The 27,214-nt window shown below is 51.0% G+C and overlaps 2 protein-coding genes across 4 annotated transcripts; one reads left to right on the plus strand and one right to left on the minus strand.

Annotated features, from left to right (window-relative positions):
- The first annotated feature begins 1,561 nt into the window (after positions 1–1,561).
- On the plus strand, positions 1,562–14,165 carry ZSCAN2 (zinc finger and SCAN domain containing 2). The gene is made up of 3 exons (XM_024561729.4): positions 1,562–1,673; positions 3,323–3,832; positions 12,710–14,165. Exons 2-3 carry the CDS (start codon positions 3,430–3,432, stop codon positions 14,149–14,151), a joined length of 1,845 nt encoding a protein of 614 aa, XP_024417497.2. The 5' UTR covers positions 1,562–1,673; positions 3,323–3,429; the 3' UTR covers positions 14,152–14,165.
- WDR73 (WD repeat domain 73) lies at positions 14,127–26,855 on the minus strand. Of its 3 annotated transcripts, XM_024561730.3 has the most exons (9): positions 26,714–26,855; positions 26,146–26,213; positions 25,792–25,880; positions 24,111–24,199; positions 23,466–23,530; positions 18,458–18,622; positions 17,792–18,157; positions 16,560–16,837; positions 14,127–14,958 (listed from the first exon to the last, which is right to left on the minus strand). In XM_024561730.3, the coding sequence occupies exons 1-8, from the start codon at positions 26,752–26,754 to the stop codon at positions 16,602–16,604; spliced, it is 1,119 nt and encodes a 372-aa protein (XP_024417498.2). In that variant the 5' UTR covers positions 26,755–26,855; the 3' UTR covers positions 14,127–14,958; positions 16,560–16,601. The 3 variants fall into 3 exon arrangements, with proteins under 3 accessions (XP_024417498.2, XP_045052448.2, XP_045052447.2); XM_045196513.2 differs by having other exon boundaries at positions 14,127–16,837; positions 18,458–18,541; XM_045196512.2 differs by having other exon boundaries at positions 14,127–16,837.
- Positions 26,856–27,214: the final 359 nt, after the last annotated feature.

Below are 27,214 nucleotides of genomic sequence, written 5' to 3' on the forward strand. Positions count from 1 at the left end.
TGGAGAAACAAATCTTTGTTAATACATGATCATCCCCCAGAATTATCACACTCAAACATTTTGGATATCTTGCACTTCTGAAATGCTGACTTCTGGAGAGGTGATGGCGGGGAATTCTGCATTCAGGCGGCCAGCGTGGACTTCTCAGGCTAGCCTGGAGGTGGCGCTGTTTGCATGTGGTCCCTTTGGGCTAATCAATTAAGACACTACCAGGGACGAAGGAACAACAGCAGAACCTCACTTTGCATCTTTAAACTTGGATTGGTTAAAGGGGTTATAATTAGTGAAAAATGAGTGAAACTCAAATAATGTCTGGAGTGGTGCAGAAAACTTTCTAAGAATAGCACAAAACTCAGAAGCTATAAAAAGACAAGATTGACAAAATTGACGTCATAAAAATGTCAAAGTTCTATGTTTAAACAAAACAACAAAAAGCAAACAAAAAAACTGAGAAAAATCGTAGCAATTTCTGTGACAAACAAAGGAATCATTTTCTTAGCACACAAAAAGCTCTTACGGGTAAATTCGATATAAAAAATGGGAAGAAGATATAAACAGGCGGTGCATAGAAAAAAAGATTTAAATCACCAATAAACAAAATATTTCTCAAACATCCATGAAATGAAAATTAAATCTGCATGAAGTGAAACTTAAATGAAAATTAAAACAACACATGTAGTCATTTGTGTGTGCGTCCAAATATTGCTCTGTACAAACATACAGGATTGTTCTACCCCCGATCTTTTAAGAGTGTCTTTCTCTCCGCTCTTATATTTTCCCCCTTGGATTTCCAGGCAGTTACTTACGTGTTATCCAGCGTCGGGGAAGCCTCTTCTTCAAGAAAACCAAGCATGGGAACACCACGATAGAGGCCCACCTTCCACACTCGCCTTTCAGTGCTGAGCTTGACAACAGGGAGAGACGAAAAGTGTGCTGAGGCCGGAGTCTCCGCCTGGGGAGCTGCTGATGGAGACAGACGAAAGAATGGGAGTTCCTGGCAGAAGAGGCAAGACAGGTCTTTCCTTCAGGCACAGGAATACCGCGTGTAAAAACAAAGCTGTGTGCAAAGGCCAGGTGCACCTGCACGTAGAAGGAGGGGTGCTGGGCTGAGGCGAAAGGGGGCTTTTACTATGCAGATGGCTTTCCTCCTCCGGGGCTGCTTTTGGTCGTCTGAGGGGCCTAACAATAGCTGAAAAGGACCTTATAGTCCCTCCACCTAACTTTCACTTTTTTATAGACAAATATACAAAAACCTTAAAGAAATGTAATGACTGACCTGTTCCAGGTCACAGCTCTGGCCGACACTGGGGTCCTGATGGCCAGTCCTCAGCTTTTCTGCTCTGGCTCTCGGACTCTGCCCAGGCTATCAACCCTAAACTCCGCTCTCAGGCCCGCAACCCGGGTGGTCTGAATGGATGGACTACAACTCCCACAATGCCTTCAGTCCAGCCTCTTTCCCGCCGCGGGCTGGGAGCTGTATTCGCCAATAGAAAAGCAGAGCTCCAGGGGCCGTTCTCGGCAGCCAATGAGAGCGGTTGGGGGCGGGCCTCTACCGTCCATTGTTCTCGATGCCCCTCGGGCCAGAGCAGTCTGGACTCCGGAGGGGCAGGTCCCTGGCCGGGGTGCTTTTGCACGCGAAGCCGCCGCCGGAACAGTATCTGGCCTCCGGAGAGGTGAGCCTGGAGACACAGGCCTGGAGCCTCGCGGCCCACGGGAGTAGCGCGAGGCGTGGGAATAACGGGCCTGGAGCCGCTGCTGGAAGCCCGCTGGGGGAGGGGCGTCGGGGGCGCTGTCTGTGGCCCGGGGACCTCCGGGTTTACGCGCTGGTTCGCTCGGCGAACGCACCCAGGCGTTTCTCCCAGCGATGAGTTCCTAGCACATCCGACCGGAGGCACAGGGTTTGGACGGAAGCACACTGGACGACACCCGGCACAGCTCCCCATTTTACCCGTGGGGAAACTGAGCTTAGAGGGGGAGTGTCTTGCCCCGGGTCACTCAGAGAATTAGTTGCGTGCTAGGAAGAGTTTACCCGGGTTCCTGAGTGAGAGTTGTCGTCCCCATGTTTCTTCTAGGCGCCGTACAGACACACTGGGAACTTCGGTTTTCCCACTAGTATTTCTGTTTTGTTCTTTAAGTAAAGTTTTTCCTTTTGTCCCTTTCTTCCTTTCTTGTGGAGGGGGGACTGCTATCTGAATCTTTATGATACAGTAATGATTTTTAAAAATAAATTTTCATTGCTTTTATAGCATTTATAGTCTTTAAATAATTTGTAATTTCACTGCTCTCAACATGTAGTAGAATTTCCGTCCAGACCCCCTTTTTTCTTTCTCTCACGTATGTTCATTTTTAAAGGGAATTGGAGTCATAGTGTATCTATGGTTTTAAGGTCTTGCTGGTTTTGTTTTTATCCCTAATTTTCCTATTATGATGATTATCTTAAATCTTTAAGGATTAATGATCTTTGCCATCATGATTTTAAAATAGTTCAAAACATGTAGAGCACACAAATCTTAAATTTCATACATACGCTCTTGTGCAACTACTGCCAAACTAAGATACAGAACTGAGCCCCTTCTTGGTCATATGTAGCCATTTTCATATCAACATAGTTTTTAATACATTTTACTGTATGGGTGGATGTGCCATAATTTATTAACCATTCCCCTGCTGCTGGATTTGTAATGTATCGATTTTTTTTTTTCAATTAGAAAGAATCCTGTGTTAGGACGTCCTTGCAAATAAATTTCTCATTGCAAAGATGGTTATTTTAAAAGATAGATTCCTGAGTGGCCAAGGCTGAGTTGAAGAGTATGAACACTTTAAAACTGCATGCTTTGAAATATGATAATAACTCAGTTGAGATGTTACCTTGTTTCTAATGAGGCTCAAAGTCTCCTGACATCTGATCCATTGCTAATCCTTACTTAAGGTGTCCTCGTAAAATAGGAAGGATGGACGTTAGTACCTCTACTTAGTGGAGGTTGGAGAGGTTGAGTATGTCAGGTCAAGGTCACTGACTTAGGGCGGGAAAACTCAGTCCTGGATTCCTGCAAGGGCTTTGAATTTCTTGGACTCATGCTTCGGTCTTTTGGAAAGGAAAATGCGGTATATGTTGTGTTTATGATTCTTCTTAACTTCTCTTGCTATAGAGATAGGTTTTCAGGAATAAGCTATCTTTCCTTTAAGAGGGACAGGAAACGTGTGTTGCCTTGTGGATGTGCGAATCACTTGGTGGTCCGACCCGGGCGGGCTGGTGTCGAGTTAGATCATTTTAGGGCACTACACTTGCTGATTCTTGTTCTCTTTCTCATTTCTCCGCCAGGCTGCTTGTGGACATTTGAGGAGGGAGGTGTCTTCTCAGAGAGCGTGGCTGGAGAAGACTGAAGTTAAAGGCTAGAAGCCTGAGTGATTGCCCCAAGAAAGTGGGTGATGGCTGCGGAGGGGCCTAGAGTAGCCACTCCCCTGAGCCCTGTGGTCGAGGTACCTCAAGAGGAAGACGAACGGGAGGAGGAGGTCACCACCATGCTCCTGGAGGATGACTCTTGGGTACAGGAGGCTGTGCTGCAGGAGGAAGGCCCTGAGTCCGAGCCCTTCCTCCAGAGTGCTGACGCGGGTAGCCCCCGTGAAGAGGCAGTTGGGGGGCCGCAGGGTGCACTCGGCCGCCTTCGAGAGCTCTGCCGGCGCTGGCTGAGGCCAGAGGTGCACACCAAGGAACAGATGCTGACCGTGATGCCCAGAGAAATTCAGGCATGGCTGCAGGAGCACAGGCCCGAAAGCAGCGAGGAAGCAGTGGCTCTGATGGAAGACTTGACCCAGACCCTTCAGGATGGTGGTGAGACGCCGAAACTCTCAGGGAGAGGGTGGGGCCGCCCTCAGAGGTAGAGGAGGAGAAGGTGGTATCCAGGGCAGAGTCTGGGACCACCCCATGCCTCTACACTGTGGAAAACCAGCACACTGTCACCTATTTAAAGTTCCTGGGGTGCAGGGAATTGCGGTACAGGAGGGGCATAGAGGAGTGTTCTTGGAAGTGTATTTACATAGTACGCGTGGTTTCTACTTCTGTGTTCATCTGAAGTGTTAGGAAGCTGGTGGAGGTTTGGGGGAGGGGCTGAAGCCCCTGTAAATCACTCCTTGGCACCTTCACTTAGTTGTGCAATAAACATCCAAATATTAGAAGTCCTGGCAGTTAGAAAGAAACGAATCCTAGTTTTAGAAAAGGGATTATTTTTAGGAAGCTGAGATGAATGACGAGTACACCAGCGGATAAGATAAGTAGGGACTTTCTGCGGCACAAAGCCATGCTGGCCCTTAAACGAGGAATTACAAACTTGAGTTCTTTGCAACACTGAATTCACTGGTCCCCTGTGTTATTAATAAATGGTGGCATGCAGGCACGCCACTGAACTGTCTCCATCCTGCTCTTCACTTGTAAACTGGACTCCCCTGAGTCCTGGATACTCGCTTCCAGCCTACCCTTAGGACGGGCTCAGGGCCCACGGGCTGTGGCCTCTGTGCGCTGATGAGAACAGCAGAAGGAGAGGTCAGAGAGGCTTCGTGGAGGGCATGGACCTCGAGCAGAGTTGCAGGCAGGGGTAGAATTTAGAAAGGTGTGGGGCAGGCAGAGGGTGGCCTCCGAGAGCGGCTGTGCTAGGCAGAGGCTCGAAAGGGGGGACTGGCAGGGCCCGGTTTAGGGACGGTAGGGAAGGCTGGCGGATGGGAGTGGAAAGTGCGTGTTGAGGAAGTGGTGGGAAGTAGAGTTTGGGGGAAGGGTGGGTGGAGGCTTGGACTGTCTGTCATTGGCCTCGCAGGTTCTTGAACTGGGGCCTGAGGGGCAGGGGAGGAAGCCGAGTTTGGCAACAGGATGTGGGTTTGATTAGAGTAGGTAGAGGCTGGAGGCAGATCAGCCAGGAAGCCACTGAGACATCAGGTAAACTGGGGTTGGGCCAAGGCGGGGACCGCAGGGGCAGGGGAGGAGACTGGACACCAGTGAGAAAGAACTCAGTAATGAGAGCTAGCATTTATCGCTCCTTTTCTGTGGGGCAGACAGCGTGCCTAGCACATGGTATGTGAAGCTGACGGACATTACCACCTTGGGAGAAAGCGAAATTACCATCCCTTCATCACCCTTTGAGTTAAGTGGCAGAAGTTCAGAGACTCCCATGAGATCATGCAGCTAGTATGGGGCTGAGATTCGAACTCATGGCTCTGAGCATGGAACTCACATTCACCTCCTCTGTGATGCAAAGTGGTAGTTCCTGGGGACGGGGGTGGGTGTTGGAAAGGGGGCTGCAGAGGAGGCCTGAGACAGAGGTGACTAGCTCAGAGGCATCTAGTCTGGAGAAGCCGGAGAACTGGGAAGAGACTAACTGAAAAGGGCAGAGGTTGTGACAACCTTCAGGGACTTGGGAGATAGGAGGAAAGCCATCTTTTGGAGAAAGGGACTGCCATTGACGGCCTCCTATGAGCCCTGCAGTGGGCACCTTCCCTGTCCCTCACTAACAGTGCTGTGAGGCGGGCTGTCATTTTGCAGGTGAGGACAGGGAAGTGCAGCAAGGTCAGCCCTTACCTGAGGTCACACCATGGCTAAGTGGCAGAGCCAGGACTGAAACTCCAGTCTGTTTTCTCCCACATGTGTTGGGGGAGATCCTAGGTTTCATCTGAAGCAAAGTGCCTGCTTTTCTTTGGCCTTGAAAAGTAACTTTTAGCCCTGACTGGTGCGGCTCAGTGGGTTGGATTGGATGCAAACTGAAACGTCACTGGTTCGATTCCCGGTTAGGGCCCGTGTCTGGGTTGCCGGCCAGGTTCCTGATGGGGGTGTGCGAGAGGCAGCCCATCAATGCATCTCTCGCACATGGATGTTTCTCTCCCTTTCTCCCTCCCTGCCCTCTCTCTAAAAATAAGTAAAGTAAAATCTTTTTTTCTTAAAGTAACTTTTAATTTTTCTTTTCCTATTTAAAGAAACTCAAAAGCCTCTCATCCTGTTTAAACACTTGGTTTACCTGAGTCCTGACGGATGGGACTAGCCTGTACTGAGCTGCAGAATCTGCCATCAGACAGTGCAGGGAGGGAGGGGCTGAGGGCTGCAGAGAGGCCTGGGGGGAGGTTTGGTTGGGAGGTCACCCAGCAGAAGGTTAGGTCTCAGCAGGCGCTACAGGACCTCAGGCGATACAGGGCCTTCCTGCCCTAGTCTGTCCGGGACATTGGAGATGTTTGCCAGTCCTCCGCTTCTGTTTTTGAGGTCATCTTTGTTGGTGTATCTGTAAAAATGCTCCTGACCTTCCTCATGACTACGCAGAGGAAGCACACATCTACCCGGCAGGTGGGTTCGGACTGACGGGCAGGCACCGCTAGGTGCTCACAGTATCTCATTATCGCAATTGAAATTGGACCTCTGTTAACAGGTTAAGGGATAAAGCTCCTCTCTCTTGGTGCTGCCCACATTTTAGTCTCTGGGCCTAATTCAGGCTCTCGGATTCCACCTGAACTCATGTGGCAGCTCCAAAGGGGACCTGCCTTCAGCCTCTTTCATTACAGCTGCTCCACTCCTACCTTAGTGGCCGGTCATTCTCCTGCTTAAAAGTCTTCACGAGGTGCTGCGTGTCTCCAAAACTTCATTGAGCTCCGCAGTGTCTTTAAATCAGCTGGGACCTCCTTGTTCTGCGTGGAGCCCGTGGCCCTGTGAGACCTGGCTCGGGGGCCCTGCAGCCAACCGTGCTCTTGGCGCAGCTCCTGCTCTGTTCAGACCTGGTCTCGCAGTTTCGTGAACTTTCTAGTGCTTTCTAGTAATCACCCGTGCTCCTGAATTTTCACTTGGAATGGTTTTGTGCCGTCCCTGTGTGAGAACATCCTGGTCACCCTTGGGCTGTACACCGCTGGAGACCTGCTCCGCAAAGCTGTCCCCACTTGGGTCAGTTTTCCCCGTTCCCAGCCCCCCCCCCCTCCCCATGGGAGCGCCTGGGATCACCCCTGCTGGAAGTCTTCTGCCCAAGCATTTTGATTGGCCTTCTCTCCTGGCTTTTTATTGTATTCCATCTTGTTTTCTAGTTCTTTGAATACAGGTCTTATTTTTTTCTAGGAACCTATAAAATTCTGGAAGGGAAAGAACCTGTCTCTTTTTCTTTCTTTCTCTTATCTGTAGAGAAATGCAGATTGTCATCTTCAACTGTGCTCTGTCCCAGTAGGTGAACGGAACAGGCACAGCTGGGCTCCCCAGCCACCCGCAGCATCACCTGGCTTTCTGGCCCAAGCACGCCACAGTTCACCGACTTTGAACTTGCTGCCCCAGCAAAATGCTCCTGCTGGGAGGAACCTCCATACTGTTTTCCATAGTGACTGCACCAGCTTATTAAAGTACATTCCCACCAACCATGCATGAGAGTTGCCTTTTCTCCACATCCTTGCCAACACGTACTCTCCTGTAGTAATTTTATCCTCATGTTTATTTTGTACTATCAGTTCAGTTAGTAACTGAACTTAAACTTCAGTTACATGATTTGTCAATTTTAAATATCCTATATTCCATGTTCTTTCCCGAACCCCAGTGTTGATTAGAGTATCATTTCTACATTGCTGTGTACCATTTATAGTCTCTCTTTTTTTTTTAAATATATTTATTGATTATGCTATTACAGTTGTCCCATTCCCCCCCCAACTCCACTCCATCCTGCCCACCCCCTCCCTCCCACATTCCCCCTCTATAGTTCATGTCCATGTGTCATGTATATAAGTTCTTTGGCTTCTACATTTCCTACACTATTCTTACCCTCCCCCTGTCTATTTTCTACCTACCATTTATGCTACTTATTCTCTGTACCTTTCCCCCCTCTCCCCCTCCCACACCCCTCTTGACAACCCTCCATGTGATCTCCATTTCTGTGGTTCTGTTTCTGTTCTAGTTGTTTGCTTAGTTTTCTTTTGTTTTGGTTTTAGGTGTGGTCGTTAATAACTGTGAGTTTGCTGTCATTTTTTACTGTTCCTATTTTTGATCTTTTTCTTAGGTAACTCCCTTTAACATTTCATATAATAAGGGCTTGATGATGATGAACTTCTTTAACTTGACCTTATCTGAGAAGCACTTTATCTTCCCTTCCATTCTAAATGATAGCTCTGCTGGATACAGTAATCTTGGATGTAGGTCCTTGCGTTTAATCTTGGGTAATGTAATTAGGATGTGCCGTGGTGTGTTCCTCCTTGGGTCTAGCTTCTTTGGGACTCTCTGAGCTTCCTGGACTTCCTGGAAGTCTGTTTCCTTTGCCAGATTAGGGAAGTTCTCCTTCATTATTTGTTCAAATAAGTTTTCAATTTTTTGTTCTTCCTCTTCTCCTGGCACCCCTATAATTCGGATGTTGGAACGTTTCAAGATGTCCTGGAGGTTCCTAAGCCTCTCCTCATTTTTCCGAATTCTTGTTTCTTCATTCTTTTCTGGTTGGATGTTTCTTTCTTCCTTCTGGTCCACACCATTGATTTGAATCCCAGTTTCCTTCGCATCACTATTGGTTCCCTGTACATTTTCCTTTGTTTCTCTTAGCATAGGCTTCATTTTTTCATCTGTTTTTCGAACAGATTCAACCAAGTCTGTGAGCATATTGATAACCAGTGCTTTGAACTGTGCATCCGATAGGTTGGCTATCTCTTCCTCGCTTAGTTGTATTTTTTCTGAAGCTTTGAAGTGTTCTGTCATTTGGGCCATTTTTGTTGTTGTTGTTGTCTTGGGGTGTCTGTTACTTTAAGGGGCGGAGCCTTAGGTGTTCACCGGGGCAGGGTAATGCTGGTTGCTGTGCTGTGACGCTGTACGTGGGGGAGGGGCTGAGAGGGAGCAATGGCGCCGTTTCACTCTCCTCCAGATCTCAATCTTTCACTCAGCTACCCACAATCAAACTGGGCCCCTCTGGTGCTAGTTCCCGAGTGGGTGGGCTTGTGCACACTCTAGGCCCCTGTGGGTCTCTCCAACGACCTCTCCCATGAGGCTGGGAGTCTCTCCTGCTGCCGCCCCAACCCCCACGGGTGTTTTCAATCAAAGGTTTGAGGCTTTATTTCCCCAAGCTGTAGCCCTGGGTTGCGCGGTCTGCTTCGCTGCCCGCTGTTCGTCCGGTTTATCTATGTTCGAATGTGGAGCTGCGGTGTGCTACCTGCACTCTGCCTGCCCCGCTCTCCGCCACTCCGAGTCCGGCCCTCTCGGTTTATCTGCGCGAATGTGTGGCCGCAGGGTCTGCTAGTGGTCGGACTGCCTGCCCCGTTCGTCCCACACTCCGCCAGTCTCGGTCCTGCCACAGCCACGCGAGTCCTCTCCACCCAGGTGCCCGTCTCCGCGCCTCCTACCGGTCTAGATGAATGTTTATTTTTTATTTCCTTGGTGTCGGACCCCCTTGCCGTTCGATTCTCTGTCAGTTCTGGTTGTGCGAGGAGGCGCAGTGTGTCTACCTACGCCGCCATCTTGGTTCTCCCCTATAGTCTCTCTTAACACCCTCATTGCCACGGTCGTTTTAGGCTTCTGCTCTGAATTTGTATTATCAGGTGTTCACTTCCAATCTCTCTGCTGTCGAGTTCCCCTTCTCTTAGTCGACTGAAATTCATCTCCTGATGGTTTCTTCAGGAAGGGCTCCTAGGACCGATGTTCCACAAAATTGTGTATATTCAAAACTGTTCGCCTACAAACCTTATAGTGGAAGGACAGTTGTGTTGAACATGAAGTCCTCGGGCACTCATTTCCTTTTCTTGCATGCCGTGGAGCTGTTGCTGCAGCGTCTGCTGGCTTTGACTGCAGAGAAATCCGAGACCACTTGGTTCTCTTCCCCCGTGTAAGTGATCCGATGTTTTTGCCTTATTGCCCTCTGTGTCATTATTAACTGCGCTGGGTGGTTTTCCTTGGCACACAACATGCCTTTCAAGGGTTCTTACACCTTTATAGATTGAAGCGTTTGCTCTGGTCCCTTGGTTTAGTGTCCTTTTTTGAGAACTCTGGTTACTCTCCTGGAGTTGTTCTCCTTGTGTCTAACTTCTGCTTCTGTCATCCTCTCTCACCCTGTCCGCCCCTACGTTTTCAGTTCATTGCTTTCCTCACTCCATCCTTCCTCCGTTTCTGCACTGTCCAGGGTACCCGTTTTCCTTCGTGTTCCTCCCCATTTGCGTTCACTTCTCTGGATTTTTCCCTCCTTTCTTTAGTTTCGCCAGCTCACATTTCATTGTTTCACCGTCTCTTCCTCAAGTTCTACTCTAGGGTCTTTGTTCATAGAGGTGGTTGTTGCTTCATGTAGCTATTTTTATGGATGAAAAATGCTCCCTTTTCTTCATAATGATAATAATTCTCACGATTAATGACTGAGAGTCAGGCACTCACCCGTCTGTGCAGTTGTGGCTGTAGCCTCACCTCCTTTGCTTCTCTGTGTACCCCAAAGGCCCTGCTGCACTTGAAGGCAAGCCCTTACCTTCGGGAAGCGATTTTCTGGCTGAGCTTTTTGAGATCGCCTTCCCTGAGTCCCATCCCTCCCCCCACACACTCTGCATGCTAGTTCTCCTTCATCCGCCCGCACTGGCCTCTGCCCGGCCTCTGCTGTCTTTGGAAGCCCTTAACATGCATTAGTGTCTGCAAGTCAATTTTCTTCCTAGTCTCACTGAAACAAAGTTTGAGTGTTTGCTTGCTTTCCGCATTGCTTCTGAGCTCATCCCAGAACATACCAGGGCTTCTGATTTTCAGGCAGTGAAACCTTTAATGGCTAAGGTCCCTAACACAGAAAAGAACAGTTACTAAGAACATGAAAAAATGTTTTGGGTTGTGTGAGCTTGTAGGAAATAAATCAGGGCCTCAGCCTGGGGGCCCCAATCTGTAGAAGGGGTATGACAGCACAGCTCTGTGCGAGAAGCTTGTAAAACACTGCTACAAGAAACTGGGGAACCTGCGACCTGCTGGCCCTGGCCCTGCAGGAGCCTGCATGGCGCTCCTCATGCCTAGGTCCTGCCCCTGGAGACCTGGGGGAGGGGCCAGAGGGCAATCGTTCGAGCTCACGGATTACCCGTAGCATATGTTAGTGTGAGCACAAAATGTAGTTACATGCCTATTTGCAAGTTTAAATACAATCGTACGTTGACTAAAGGCACAATGGAACCCAGGTTTCACCTGAAAGATGCACATCAAGGCCCTGGCTGGGTAGTTCAGGTCAAGAGTGTTGTCCCAGTAGCCCAATGTTGTGGTTTCAATCCTGGGTCAGGGCACATACAAGAATCAGTCAATAAAAGCATAAATGGGTAGAACAACAAGTCAATGTTTCTCTTTCTCTTGAGTCAATAAAATTTTTAAAAATATTTTTTAACAGATGTGCATCAAATTTAATCATGCACATAAGTGGAAATTTACATTAAGTCATAGAAACTAATCACTGAATTGAGCATTACTATAAATAAACAGTTTATTAACTTTAATAATGGAAATGTCACTAGGACTTTGTGTAATTATTTTGCTAATTGTCTTCCCTGCTATGGACAGATTTGCTTTCTAAGGGGTCTGATGTTAGGTCTGAGGAATAAACAGGCTGTCGTGTTTATCAATAAATCATTGACTTACTTTTATATATGCTACAGACTAAAATAAAGGATTTAACATACCTTACAGATAGAGTGCACGAGGAAATTACAGTAGAAAAGAAAATAATGGGAGGGAAAAACGCAAGAACACAAGTTGCATGCTGTAAAGCATTCGGTGTTCTTACTCTGAGTTTTTGGCTCCAAACGTCTAGACTGGCAAGGCAGAGAGAGACAAAGCCACCCCACAAACTGGTTGCCTTCTGGTGTTTCCTCAGGAGGAGATTTCCTCCTTGGGCTCATCAACAGGACATTGTGGCAGAAACAAGAAACAATGTTGTCAGCAACTTCCTGGCAGCGTTAATGTTCCTGACATCCATTCAGTACTAAGGACACTCCTTGGAGTGCCCCTGTCGGCCAGGGCCATTGAACCAGCACACAGTTCAGTTCGCTGGGGTCGGAAAGTGTGGTCCAGGCTGTTTTCTGCTGCTCTGGCTTCATCCTGGGGTGGATGTGTCAGTCCCTGGTCTAAGGAAGGGCGTGTGATTTCTTTCTGTAGCTTTGGGTAGCAGAGCGTTTAACCGGCTCTGGACGGTAGATACTTTGTATTACTGGTGGGAGGTATGTCTGTGGGCTTTCGTAACTGCTCACCTCTCGTTTCCAGTCACCTGGGAGGTCACAAGGGTCCTTGTTGCAGGGGTCCTGGTCTCTGTCTCACAGGCCAATGAAGATTATAAATATGAGATATATTTTTAATGCATGAGATTACTACATAAGCTCCTTTTGAAAGGAGACTCAGCTTTAGAGAAATTTCTGTAACCAATAAAACCCTCATTCATCAAATTTAATTGAGCACCTACTAAGCAGGAGGTGGCACCATGGTGTGCACTGGGGGTCGTGTACCCCGTTCCTTTCCCTTGATTAGGATCCCCAAATTCCCACCTGCCCTCATTGCCCAGTGGAGGAACAAGTAGAGACAGAACCCACAGCTTTAAGCCTTAGACATCCTGGGTGATTAACAGAAAGTTTGAGACCAGTGAGAAGGAAATAAACCTGGTTTTTAAAAGTTTCAAGGATGCTTTCGCTTCCTCATTTTCACTAGCAGTTGAAATTTTCAAAATTTCTCCTTTGGTTTCCTTTTCTCATTGTTACAGGGAATTGAGTATAAACTGTATATTTTTCTTCATTATTCCAGATTTTGAGATCCAGAGTGAAAACGGGGAGAACTCCAATCAAGACATATTTGAGGACGGGGAGTCGCAGGAGATCTTCTCAGAAATGCCGGAGGGGGAAGGCACTAAGCAGTCTGACTGGGAAAGAGACTTTGAGAGAGGCTGTGGCTCCCGGGGACCCCGGAGAAAGGCCCCAAGTGAGGACCACGGTGGGGTGCCAGCGCAGCGCAGGGAGGCTGGGCAGCTCATCGGCCTTCAGGGCACCTACCTGGGCGAGAAGCCGTACGAGTGTCCCCAGTGTGGGAAGACCTTCAGCCGGAAATCCCACCTAATCACGCACGAGCGGACCCACACGGGGGAGAAATACTACAAATGTGACGAATGTGGGAAAAGCTTTAGTGACGGTTCAAACTTCAGTCGACACCAAACGACTCACACTGGGGAGAAACCTTATAAATGCAGGGATTGTGGGAAGAGCTTTAGCCGGAGCGCAAACCTCATAACCCACCAGAGGATCCACACGGGCGAAAAGCCCTTTCAGTGCGCTGAGTGTGGCAAGAGTTTCAGCAGGAGCCCCAACCTCATCGCTCACCAGCGAACCCACACAGGCGAGAAACCATACTCCTGCCCCGAGTGTGGCAAGAGCTTCGGCAATCGGTCCAGCCTTAATACACATCAGGGAATCCACACTGGAGAAAAGCCCTATGAATGTAAAGAGTGTGGCGAAAGCTTTAGTTACAACTCCAACCTGATCAGACACCAGAGGATCCACACCGGGGAGAAGCCGTACAAATGCCCTGACTGTGGGCAGAGGTTCAGCCAGAGCTCAGCCCTCATCACCCACCGGAGAACGCACACAGGGGAAAAGCCCTACCAGTGCAGCGAGTGTGGGAAAAGCTTCAGCCGCAGCTCCAATCTCGCCACGCACCGCAGAACCCACCTGGTGGAGAAGCCCTACAAGTGCGGGGAGTGCGGGAAGAGCTTCAGCCAGAGCTCCAGCCTGATAGCCCACCAGGGGATGCACACAGGCGAGAAGCCCTACGAGTGCCTGACCTGTGGGGAGAGCTTCAGCTGGAGCTCCAACCTCATCAAGCACCAGAGGATCCACACGGGGGAGAAACCCTACAAATGTGGCGAGTGTGGGAAGTGCTTCAGCCAGCGCTCCCAGCTGGTGGTGCACCAGCGGACCCACACGGGCGAGAAGCCCTACGAATGCCTCATGTGCGGCAAGAGCTTCAGCCGAGGCTCCATCCTGGTCATGCACCAGAGAGCCCACTTAGGGGACAAACCCTACAGATGCCCCGAATGTGGGAAGGGCTTTAGCTGGAATTCAGTTCTCATCATACACCAGCGAATCCACACAGGGGAGAAGCCCTACAAGTGCCCCGAGTGTGGCAAAGGCTTCAGCAACAGCTCCAATTTCATTACACACCAGAGAACTCACATGAAAGAGAAACTTTATTGATGTGGGAAGAGGGACAGTGAGGGGGCTAGCCCAGGAGAGGGACTTGTCACAGTGCAAGACAGCCTGGCCCACACTCCGTGGAGTCCTCAGAAATGCGGGAAACCTGCTGGCGCAGCCGGGTGCTCGGGCTGCTGCTGTGCTGGGCTGAAGTGCCTTCAGCCCACGCTGCCAGCATTCCAGGCCCTTGTCAGCACCAGCTCCTCTTCCCGGCTCTGTGCTGGGCTTTGATTTCAGGTCAAGGTGGGGAGGCTTCTCCAATTCTGAGTCACCACATGAGGGTCAAGTCCTTTTCTCTTTCTAGAAAGTGTCAGAAGCACCGACCATGGGGTAGGTCCTGAAACCGGTGTCCCACTGATAAGAGTCGGGCAGGGGCTGCCAGGGGAGGCATGAGTTTTTGTGGGGTTTGGTTTTCTGAGTGTGAAGGCGGAGAGCCCCAGCTGTGTGCCCCTGGGGGACGGCAGGTTCTCCCTCAGTGGGGTGAGGCAGCCCCACACCCTGCAGGGTGGGCTGGGTCTTCACCCCACAGGCACAGCGCTCCACACTTGGTGGTTCCCTATTCATTTTTTTTTAGTCTTACACATGCAGAGCTAGAATTCTGTCCGGTAGCTTTTGTATACTACGAAGGTTATTTTTAAGGAAGTGTTGATTTTGAGGACACATCCCCTGTCCCCAGGGGAGCTCTGGGCTTGAATCAGGGGTTGTCCTACAGAGGTCGCACTTGATTTCAGGGTGCCAGCAGGCCTTTGTTTGTGGGTCCTTGAGCCTTGAAGCAGTAAAGATGGTGATGAGAGCAGGTGAAGGGGTTTGCTATGGAAGAGAGCAGACAAGCATTTCTGGAAAATGTCAAACTGCCTCTTCCTACGCATGGGGCCTGTGCTCAGAATGGGCCTTGCTGCTTACAGGGTGGATGCTCGGTGTTCCCCAATAAAGTCAAGTCCCTTCTTTTCCCGACTCTGTTATTTATTTATTTACTACTTACTAGCATGTGTCAGTCAAAAAACCTGAACTTGACTGTCATTAACAAACCCACACCTCACTTCTCCACCATCCCACTTCCTGCTCCAGGCTGAAAATGGCCTAAGGCCTTCCGGGAGAAAAATCAGGTGCTTCAAAGAGCACACTTCTGGGTGAGCCTGGATCTGTGTGCGCCCAGTGCTCACACCTTCCCAGTGTCCTGTGCTAGCTCTGCCCAGTCTGTCAACCTAGACTTGGGGTGGCAGCTTTGGCTGAGGAGCCGGGTAGCCTCCTGACTATGCAGTCAACTAAATCACACATGAGGAGGAGGTGCCTGCCCTAGGCTGTGACCGCTGCTAAACCAAACCACTCTGGCTGTGAGATCCCCATCCCTGACTCCGTCCCTGTGCTAAGTACTCCAGGAAGTCCCGTGACCCATCTGTATCAAGTTTCACCAGAAGAAAGTTCCCCATCGATTGTCCATGAGGACTCCCTCCATGTCTGTGGCCCTGCCCACCACACCCTGCCCTCTCTAACGTCAGTGCCTGGCCTGGCACACAGCTCTCTCGCGTGAGTCTTCTATTTCTTACGTTCACACCCACACTGCGGTTCCCAACTCTGTCTCCAGCACCCAGCTCAGGGCTTGGGATGTGACAGGAGCTCGGTAAATTTTTGCGAACTGAGTTCTCTTCATGGAGATATAAAGTGCAAGAGGCAGGTGGGGTCCAAAATTCTGACCTGGAAAAGACTAGGTTTCCTACGCTTCCCCTTGGTAGGAAGACACGTGTAAGCTAGCTTTAACCTTGGTGCCCTCTCACCGAACTTGTGATCTTCTGCTATTGTGAAAGGAGACAAAGCCGATGACGTAAAACCACCAATATCCTAATGAAACAGCTTGTATTTCTGAGATGTCACAGATCATCAAAAGCCACTCCGCCAGGTAGTACTGCGGCAGGCCCGTGTCACAGAGGAGAGAACTGAACAGAGCCAGGACTCGGGTCCTGGTCTGTCCAGCTCCAACACGAGTGTCTTTGTCACAGTGTCATGCCAGCCTCCCAAGTGTACAGAGTGCTGGGAGCCACGCTGCATGGGGTGGGCTGCAGAGTCAGCGCACAGGGAAGAGTGACTGTGCATGGTCAACGTGACTCGGGGGCTGTCTCCCACAGTCGGGAAAGTGTCACTTGTGCCAAAAGCCTGTGGGGTTTGAAGCTGCTGGGAGCAGCAGCATACCACCACTCCCCAGTGCCCAGACCCGAGTAGCCACCAAATCTTTGTATCAAGCACCCTACCTGGTGGTTTTCCATATACTTCTCCTAGCTTCCTCAACAACCCCGCGAGGTAGTTACTACTATTCTCATTTTACCAATAAAGGAATAGGCTAATGAGCTGCTAAACCGGCCCAAGGCCCCTCAGCTGCTAACAGAGTCCTAAAGCGGTACCCTCATGGTTCGTACAGCAGCTCCCCTTCCCCGAGGGCGGGCAGGAGGATGCTGGCGTCAGCAAGAGGTGCGGAGGTCCACCCAGTCCCACACGTGCAGAGAGGCATCACTCGCTGCCGATAACAAGGTCCTTGGTTTGCTGGGGTGCCAGGTGTGGGTGGTGACCAGCGGAGCAGTGTCTGTCCTGTCGCCATTGAGGAAGATGTGACCTCTGTGAGTGAAGACAGGTTCTGCTCGGCCCTCCATTCCATCCCAAGACGTGATGTCATGGACCTGGACTGTCCCATCAAAACCTGAGGAAGGACAAGCAATGAGAAGACTGACACTGGATCTGAGGTGGCTGTTACAGTCTGCACCCTGGAACCAGGCAGGCGCCGGGGGAGGGGATCTAGCAGTGAACCAGAGCCCAGACGGTCACCCAGGCGCGGAACGCCTGCCCTCTGCCAGCAGCTGCCGACTCCAGCGGCAGGTGACGACGACAATCTGCTACACATCTGTCGCATGCCAGGCCCGAGGTTAATCCTGGACAAACGTTCTTTTAATTTTCACCACTGTATGAAGTAGGTACAAATATTCACCCCAGGAACCTGAGGCTGAAGAGACTTTTTCAAACCTTTCCCACTTGCCCCAAATTCTAGCCAATCTGAGTCTTTCTCAGAAGATGGCTTTGGCTCCCTCCTCACGGGGGAAGAGAAGCCTTTAGAGGAACATCCTCAGGCCCCCTGTGATCTAGCTTTATCCACACTCACACCACCCGGCTGACTTGTTAGAAGCCGGTCCCTGCACCCAGGCTCGGTGCTTCCACTCTTTCTGCATCCTGCCATTATCAGTGATCCTTTTTTGCTCTTTCAACCTCCCTCCCCCTCAGTGGATGCTTCCCACTGGCCTTTAGATGCCCTCATTAAAGACCCCCACTCAGCTAGACACTGCCAGGCCAGGCCCAGCAGCCTGCTGCCCGAGGGGCTTGCTATAACTCAAAAAGCAAGGAGACCAAGAGACACCCTTTTGACCCCACCACCTCATTCTGGTATAGCCCCAGTGTCTTCCCAGGCCTCTCGACCAGCCTCAGAACTGATCTGCTGCTGGGACAGGAAAGCCTGCTACCCGTGTATGAAGGTTTACCAGCCAGAATGGGGGAAGCCTGGCCCTGAAGAACCCGGAGAGTTAACTTGGAGAGACTCTGGGCACCCCAAGTCCCCTGAAAGAGAAAGCTCAAATAACAGATGCAACGTCCTGCTCAGCAGTACCTGAAACAGCCAAGCAGCTGTCCAGGCCTGGGGCCCAAGTCACCCGCAGCAGCTCCGGGTCGGGGCTGGGTGTGGACACCGGGCACTGGACTGAGCTCACAGGATGGCAGAGATCCCGGGGGTCCAGAAGACAGAGCTGCCCATCTGAGCAGAGGCTGGCGATGTGGGGCCCAGGGCCTGGGGCCTTGCCTCTGACTTCTGCACACCACCACCCTCCAGCAGGCCCAGCGCTCGGGCTGACAGTCTCAGCCGGTGCCCACTTCTGGCGGGTGTCAATGAGCCCCAGCCGGCCCGAGGTGCAGCAGAAGGCAAAGGTGTCTGCCCCCAGGACCTGCAGGCTACTTAGCTCCCCACTGTCACTGGCACCTGGAAGACAGAGGGTGGAAGAGAAAAGCTGCTGGAGTCACATGGGTCTGGCAATGTGGCAGGGCTGGCTGGTCACAAGTCCCTTCCTCTGGGGAACCTCCCCAGTCCCAGGCGGAAGGAACCATGTCTTCCCTCCCCTGTTCATCTCGCCATTCTACACAGCTAGGTGGGTGCTGGCCCTGGCACGGCCCTTCCAATCCTGGAGCGGGAGCCCCTTGAAGCCAGGGCTCGACTCTCATTCATCTCGTGCCTCCAACCTCATGGCTGGAGGGGCCGGCAAGGGGCCCAGTGCGGCCGTACCTGAGGCGTACGTGGTCTTCTGGGATTCCAGGTCCACAACCTTCAGGTCGCTGAGCCGCGCTCCGTGCAGGACTCTGGGTGCCCCTGATGGGAAGATGGAGACCCTAGGCCAGAGGCTCCCCTCTTTCTCATGCACAGCAATGGTGCTGACAGCTTTCATGACATCTAGGGGGAAGGGAGGCGGTGAAAATCCACAATGCTGACGAAGGCCTGAGTCATTGCATGGAGAACGCCAGCCAGCCTTCCCCCCACATTTGAAGGAAGAAAGGGGACTGGCAGTTGGCAAGACACGATGAGGAAACATAAACTCTGAGTTATGTTCACATTTTGAAACTGTTAGAAGCGCTACAATTTCTTCATAATTTGTCTTATGAACTGTTTTGCAAATGGGAGATAATGAATCACAGCCACCATCTCAAAAGCCCCAAAAGCAGTTCTGGCTTTTTATAGTTTTGTGGAGTTCAAAGAAAAGAAGAGAAAGGAAAGAATACACTGACGGTGTCGCTTACACCTTAAGTGAAAATAACAGGTACGGGGTTCATGAACTGGTATGAGTTCTTCAAAAACATATCCCATGACCTCGGCACTTTGCTGAAGCCTTGCAGGCGAAGGTTACGATGCAAACATCCTTGTCTTCAAACAAACTGGACAAGAAAGTACGCGTCCTTTTCACACTGAACAGAGACATGTGACCGCAAGCTGAATGAACCTTTAGTCTTCTTTGTTTGCCTCAGCCTGTTCAGGGGGCGGGCAGGCTGCCTCTGTGTCTGCAACTGCGGCTTCTCCTAGCAGATGCCATTTACAGCCTCGTTCAGAACAAGTGGGCTGCTGTCCGAACTACTTAACAGGGAGACGCCTATTTTGCTGCTCCAAGAGAGTGCTCATTATTTGGTTCCTACATTCTCTGAAAAAAAAGGGAGATCTATGTATTTTTTTAAATTCTAAAGGACAGGTAAGTCAGGATGTGAACAGAACAGATGGGAAAAGGAACACCAACAGGACTTGGGCAGCGAGCCCGTGAGTACGGCCCGCGAGGCAGTTCACAAGCAAGGAGTGCACAGAGGGAGCCGCCTGGGCTGCGCGAGAGTGCCCAGGGCCTCGGCCTTACTGTTCCCAGGCCTGCAGACCCTCGGTGCACCAAGTCGGACTTGCTCCACGAACCTACTCCCACCACAGCAGCTGCAGAGGGTCACAGCAGACACAAGAGCTGAGCCTCGGGACCAGAGTCTGTCTCCAGGAAGTGCCAATGCGGCTGTAACTCAACCCAACCCCAGAAGAGCTTTCTGACTCCCCTAGGCCACACCGAAGCAATGCAGCTCCTTCCTCCCTTCCCACTGCCTCTGAGGAGCCTGCAGCAGATCCCCCAGGACTGGCTGCTCTGAGCCAGGGCCTGGTCCCAGACGTGAGTTGTCTCCTGATGGGGGAAGGAGGAGGCCAAGGGGGAGGCTTCAAAGATGGATTTCAAAGATGCAGTAGAAAACAAGGGCTTTGGGGCCTCGTGACTAGAGAGCTGCTCTGCAATCACAACAGAAGAGAAACAAAGGCTGCCTCCTCCTCTCGCTCTAGTCACAGGCAAAATGCCCTCCTCTGGGAAAATGCACAGCCCGTTTACCAAAGCAGCCCCAAACCACACAGAGAAACCACCGATCAAGGCAAAAGACACAGGAAGGCAGCTCCGAGAACTTGGTGATAAAACAAATGAAGGTTGTGTCTGAAGATTAAACTAACACAGAACAGCTCAGCGTGGAGCAGGGCACCCCTCCAGGAGTCTGGACGGCTCCTGTACCTGCAATACTGAGCACAGGTACCCGGATCTCAGAAGCGCTGTCCCTGAGAAGGGCTGACCAGCCAAGGAGTCAAATAAGATGCTGAGAGCTGCCAGGGAAGAGGGGGCCATGCCAGACAGAATACTTAATGTCAAAGGGGAAGCAGCAGCTGTCTTGGAGCTGGGAGGAGGCCTCTGGTCCTGCCAGGGGCTGGGACAGCGGGAGGAGGCCTGGGCAGTGCAGCCTCCACAAGGTTCGCACTCTCCACCTAAGGCAGCTGTGAAAACGCACTCTGGGAACCTCCGTACTGAGCCCTCCCGTTCTGATGCCACGTGTATCACGCAGCCTGTGGTCAGGTTAGGTCTTATACGGGCAAAGAATAGGGACCCGGAACATCCCCCTGTTAGGGGCACTTATGTCTTCGCCATAAAGTGATACACTTCCATTCTGGTCTGCACGGCAGTCCTGTGGGCCTGATGAGTGCGTCTGCCCTGTGAACAGGCCAGATTTGTCTCAGACGTGCTGACAAAACCAGGTTTTCAGACACCGAAGCTGGGGGTCAAAACTGCACCTTGGAAAATTCTCCGAAATAACACCATGCTTTTAGGTTTCTAGGAAAACAGCTGGCTAGCTTTCCCCAGGCTCTAGAACATTCTGCACTAATATGGAGGGAAGTTGACCCTTTATCTGATTTCCTGCTCTCATATGAGTATCAGAGCAAGCCGCCTGGGAGGGGCTGCAGGCTCTGCAGGGACCCTGGTACCCTGGCCCTGGGCAGACCAAGGCAGCTGCGAGGCGTCTCCCAATGGACAGCAAGACCCCGCCCCCTCATCTTCAAACCGTGGCTGCGCCGCACAGCCTGCTTGTGCACCAAGGCCAAGTTCCTGGCGTAAGGACAGATACAAAGGTCGACGGAACAGAACGGAGAGCCCAGAAGGGAATCCCTCTGTTCGTGGCCAGCTGCTGTGCAACACAGGCGCCGAGGCGTCGGTGGAGGAAGGCTGGGCTTTCTGACAAACGGTTCTGGGGCCACCTTTACCTCATACCACACACAAAAGTTAACGCTAAAAAAGAGCACAGATTTAAATGTGGGGGCAAAAATATCAAAACTTTTGGGGAAAAAAACACAGGGGAAAATTGGTGAGTTAGGGAAAGATTTCTTAGCTATGTCACGAAAAACACAGTCCCTAACAAGGAACAGTGACAAATCAGACCTCATGGCCCCAGAACCTTGCCCAGTGCTTCATGTGGGAGGCACACAATGAATATTTGTTAACTAGAGGAGATGCTAGCTACTGCTGCGAATAACAGCAATTATTATAATAAACGTGCCCTTTCTTCAACAGATCTGCCTCCAGCAACCAGTTCCAGGCAAAGTGTGGGCACAGTGCACGCCGCTGGCCAGTGAAAACGCTGGCACCTTTCTTGGAGCCCCACGTCTATGCTGAGGTCAGCTATTACTACCGAACTATGGTCACTGCCTGGCAGGTTATGAGCAGACTCTGAAGTCCGACCTGAGTCTTGGTTCGGCTACCGTCCTTGTGAATACGAACAAGTTAGCCTCTCCAGGACGGACTCTGTCCTCGACTCAGGGGAATGTAATGAGATCTCGCACACGGAAAGCGCCCAGTCCAGTGCCTGGGGTGTGACACGCACCCAGGAACATCTTGGGTTACATATTACAGACTGTTGATTAATCTGAACAAGTATCTGTGAAAACGTACAAAGCGGGATATCAAAGGGCCCGGGACGGCACACTGTCTCAGCTGGGGAACCAGCAACTTCACCAGAGAGCTCTGAATAGGCATTTCACCAAAGAAAATGTACGAACTGCTAACAAGCACAAGAAAAGATGCTCCACAGTATTAGTCATGAAGAAAATATGAATGAAATCACAATGATATACAATTTCACACCCATTAGGATGGAGACATGGGAATCCTCATACACTGCTGGTGGGGATGTACATAATGCTACCATTTTGGAAAATGGTTTGGAAGTTTCTAAACATATCGAACATAAATTTACCGTATGACCCAGCAATTTCACTGTCTACCCAGGAGACGTGAAAACACATGTACGTCCACAGAGACTTATCAGTGAGCGTTCCGAGCAGCACTATTCATAGAGCTGAAAACCCGACCCATCAACTGGCGGACAAACAGATGAGTGTGGCACATGCGACAACAGAACAGCTCTCAGCCACAAAAGGGAACAAGCTGCTGATACACGCTGTGACGGGTATGACATGCAGACCTCGAAACATCATGCTAAGTGAGAGAAGTCAGATATGACACCACATGCTGCGTGATTCCACTGACATGAAAGGGCATTTACAGAGACAGCCGGTAGACGAGTGGTTGCCCGGGGCAGGGTGTGGGCATGAGATCAGCAGTAAAGGGCATAATGGACCTTCCTGGAAGTTATGAAAATGTTCTAAAAATTGATTTATAATGATGGTTGCACAACTTGTTAAACTTACTGAAAATCACTGAACGGCACACCAAAAATGGGTGAATCTCAGTAAAACTATGTACAAAACAATTACAACTGCCAGAAAGTGATGCAAGCACCTGGAAGTGATAGGGAAGTGACAAAAGGGAACGATACAGGAAGGTACACGGGGCCAGCGACCTCAAAGCGAAGGAGCACGCGACTGCCTTTCTGCGACAATGACTCTTGGAAAGGAGCCAAGCCCTGCGGCCACTTTCTGGGAAGCAGCCAAGTGAGGTGGTGTGGGGACCCGCCGGCAGGCAGAGAGTCAATCACCCGAGCTGGCCGACAAGCCTCTGACTGAAGAAGGGACGCAGGGGCTGGATCGGCACTGCGGGCCCCGGGACCTCAGGAGAGTGCCTTCTCTGAGGGAGCTGGGTCAGCCAAGCCTCCCGCTCACACCCGTTTTCCTGTCCTGAGACTACTGGGCCAGCAAAGAGGGGACCTCCTGCTGCCTGCGCCCCCTCCATAGCTCTGTCCTAGCCGCTGCCACTGTACCTGCTTGGGGAAGAGGCAGTTCACTACGTGCCCTGTGTACGACCTGGCTGGTAAGCTCAAATCCTGAAGCAAGTTACAGGAAGCTCCATTTGGGGCTCGTGTGCTACGCTGTGGTTGCGGATTCATTTCCGCCTGCATTAAAGTAGACACTGAACTTTAATTCCCACTTGGCTCTGGGTCTACTTCTTAATTGGCTCAGATTAGGGGATGGAGGTGTGTGTGCCAACCCGAACCAAGTCAAACCCACTCACCACTGTCCTCTGCGACCTGCCACACCTGCAGATGACAATCTGGAAGGCCACTGGTCACCAGCAACCTATTCAGGACAGATATGCAATCTCAGGTCAGACGGTGGGGAGCTCACCCACATACCCACCGGCCTTCCCCCTCTCCAGCCCGCTCAGCCTGGGGGTCCTGCACCCTCACCTGAGGAGAGTGCACTGCAGGAAGGGGCTGCCCAGACCGGTCACCTCACTCTGCTCCCGGGGCAGGGCCACAGCTGTGGGGAGTCACGGGACTGAGCCCGGCTTCCACGTGGCACGGAACGTCCTATAGAGGACGCCAGCATGGAGCCTGAGCACACAGTCCGGACCCAGACTCTCAGCCTCTGCCAACCGAGCTGTTAGCCCCCGTCACCTGCCATCAGCTCTCTGCGAACCTAACAGCATCCTTCCAGTCTCTGTCTATCTGGAGCGGCCCCAGAGATCTGTGGGTTACAGTAGTCGAAAGGTCTTCTGAGGGACCATGAAGCCACCAGGCAACAGATTCTCTGTATTCCAGTTTCTGTGTGTGTGTACTGAGTGGGGAGGGAGAGGGAGGTGACACAAGTAGAACACCCCTGACGTTTCCAGCCACTCCATCCTGAACAGAGGGTCCGGGTCACAAGCTGACCATACCTGGTGTCTGGCACGTGCTTCAGGTCAAAGACGGGCCTGTAGGAAAATCCTCCGTGGCATACCTTGAAATCTCTTTCTGGGAATAAGCCCTGAGATACAGAGGGGTGGCCAATCAGATGGAGCCTGCTCACCAAAGGAATGCTGCAGCCGAGCTCGTGGTAAGGAGCCAGATCCCAGCCTGGCGGGAAGCCAGGGAAGCCGCTCTGCTGGCAACAGATGCTTCTCCCTGTGGGGCCTCGTGTGCTGTGATTTGTCAGTGTTGGTCTCAGCTGCCTACACGGACAGCTTCCTTGCTTTCCTGCACATCCAAAACCTCCTTACCTTTCCCAGCCCCTTTTACTCTAGCACAAGTGTTACACTCCAGGCCTTCTAAGAGGAGTCACAGAGGCTTAACAGCGTCACAGAAAAAAAAAAAAGCTGGAAGTTATCAGCCAACTAACATATTCCCATTTCTCCTGCTACCTCCCATTGGAAGTCAGGTGGGTTCTTCTGGCAATAAAAGCATAGCTACCAATGATACTGCATTTACTATATCAGGCACTGTGTTTAGTGCTTTACCTACTTTATCTCATTGAATTCTTACAAACACCCTGTGGGATGTAGGTGTTAGAATTATCCCTATTCTAAAATGACAAAACTAAAGCACAGAGAATTTAAGCAAGTTTTCTAAGGTCACACAGGGTTGTACTGTGAATCTGAACCCAAGTCTGCCTACCAAGTCCATGCTCTTAGCCACTAGACTACTCTCTCTATGTAAGGAACTGGAGGCAGGGAAAAGGAAGTGGCACATGAGGAAAAAGGAAAACCCAGCGGTGAGGTGGGAGGTAAACCAGGTCTCCCATAAAGGCCCAGTCTGGGCTCAAGCTTGAGCGGTAGGGACGGGGAGATCAACGGCACTCAGTAGGAAACTTCCCCCAGGGCAACGGGAACCCGGCTGCCCTATCAGATGCGTGACAGTGATTTTATAGCAACACCAGGCAGCTACCAACTCTTTTCTTTTGACATACTCTCTTCTCTTGGCTTCTGAAACACTGACCTTTTCTGAGACTCCTCCTACTTTAAGTATTTCATTTTTAATTTTTGATCTAGAGCGAGAGGAAGGGGGCGAGAAGGAGAGGGAGAAAAACATTGACTGGCTGCCTTTCACCTGTACCCTAAGGGACCAAATCAGCAATCCAGGCATATGCCCTGATTGGGAACTGAACTGGCAACCTTTCAGTGCGAAGGAAGATGCCCAACCAAATGAGCCACACTGGCCCAGGCGCTCTCCTACTTTAAGATTATTCCTTCTTGGTATTCCTTGTGGGTTCCTCTTCCTCCGTCCGATCTGTCTGTAGCCATCTTCCCCTCATATTTCTTATACCTTACACGTTCATTCTTGGTCATTCTAAGGGTTTTAACCACCCTCTGTACCTTAATGGCTCCTTAAGTCTATTTTTGATAAACTAAAAGTGACCTCTTCCTCTAGTAGCCCTCTAAAAATCACAGGACATTCCTCAATACATATCTCTGTGCATTTTGCCTCCCTCTATCAGACCAGAAGGGCAGGCTCAGGGTTTGTCTCTCCGTCTCTCTCTTTCCAGTGTTCAGGACAATAGCTAGTCGACAATAGGAGTTCCATAAAGGTTTAATAGATGACTACAAGTAGACACATATACACAGCATTTGTATTTCAAGTTACCTGGTTTTCTTTTGCAGACAGTCTGAGAGGTAATATCAGATGAAGAATTTCATTTTTTTTTAGGCTTTCGTAGCCTGCAATAAAAACTCCTGGAAAAAGAAGCAGACGTAGCTGTGACAGATTGCTAGAAAGATTCTGGGCCATGGCTGGGTCTAGAAACTCCGCCAGGCCGGCTGAATTCCTTTGTTATTGATGAGCAGCTAAGTACTGGGGGATGGGACCGACCCCCGTCTTAGGAAGTGCTGGCAGGGCACGAAATTGCCCCGAGTGACCAAGAGGCTCTCAGAAGAGTGGGCTGGGTCCCTCTGGGCTGAGCTCCTGAGTCCCAGGCTGAGTGGGATCCCATTTCCTCACCTTTGTCACCAATCCATTCAAGGACTCGGGTGGCACCTGAGAGGTCGAATGCATGGAAATCCTGGTACCTGCATGATAGGGACACAAGGTCACACGGCGCAAAGCCCTTCACAGTTGTTAAAGAACTCTGACATGGTTCGGTGTTTGGGGACCCAGGCCAAACCCAGGATCAAATCTTGCTACACATTTTTCTCCCAGTGTGACTGGAACCAGGCCAGTCACGATTTCCCTGAGCCTGGGAACTCCCAAAGCACCCAGACTCCCCCAGGTGGATATGAGGAATCCATGAGATTATCTGGGGTTCAACTCGGAGGCTGGCGCAGAATAATCGCACCCTTATTACTACCCTCCACAAGCACTGTTCTTACTAGGACCTTACACCACTCGGCGCACACGAGAATGTGCCACTTCCAAAGACGGGAGCCGAGGCCCAGGCGGAGTCCTCGGTGCGGCCCCGCCCTGCCGCCCGGGCCCAGAACAGGATTCCCTACGTACTGCATCTCGCACCCGACTGCTCGCCAGCCCAGCGGCGCAACCGAGTGCCCCATCCCAGGCCCACACGACTTACAAGCGCAAGGATTCCACCAGCCAGTCTTCCGCAAGCTCCATGGCAACTTCCGCTTCCGGTACCCAACTTCCGTCTCGGAACCTTCCGGGGTGGAGCAGTCTTCTCGAGAGGACTGGGAGCGGCCTGCTCGGACGCAGGGGGAGTGGTCTCACGTCAGGGGGCGGGGCCTAGTCTTGCCGGAGCGCAGCCACCGACCTGCTATGTGCTCTCTGCCCGCCTAGGTTTGGGGTTCTCCCGGCAAAGGCTCCAGAAAAATGACGTAGAATTAGGAATTCCTAGGCTGTCAGCTCCGGGAGGGGCCTAAGGGACCAAACACCGACCTTTACGACCGGGTTATTTGAAGCTCAGATGGCCAGGGCCAGGTAAGATACAGGATGCTTGGTAAAATTCCAACGTTAGGTAAACTAGTAACTTTTTCCTAAAAGTATATCCATGCAATATTAGGCCATCTTATACGGAAAAACGATTGTTTATCTGAAATTCCAATTTAACTGGGTGTCC

This window comes from Desmodus rotundus, chromosome 10 (assembly GCF_022682495.2).
Source record: "Desmodus rotundus isolate HL8 chromosome 10, HLdesRot8A.1, whole genome shotgun sequence".
In the NCBI taxonomy this organism is placed as follows: Eukaryota; Metazoa; Chordata; class Mammalia; order Chiroptera; family Phyllostomidae; genus Desmodus; species Desmodus rotundus.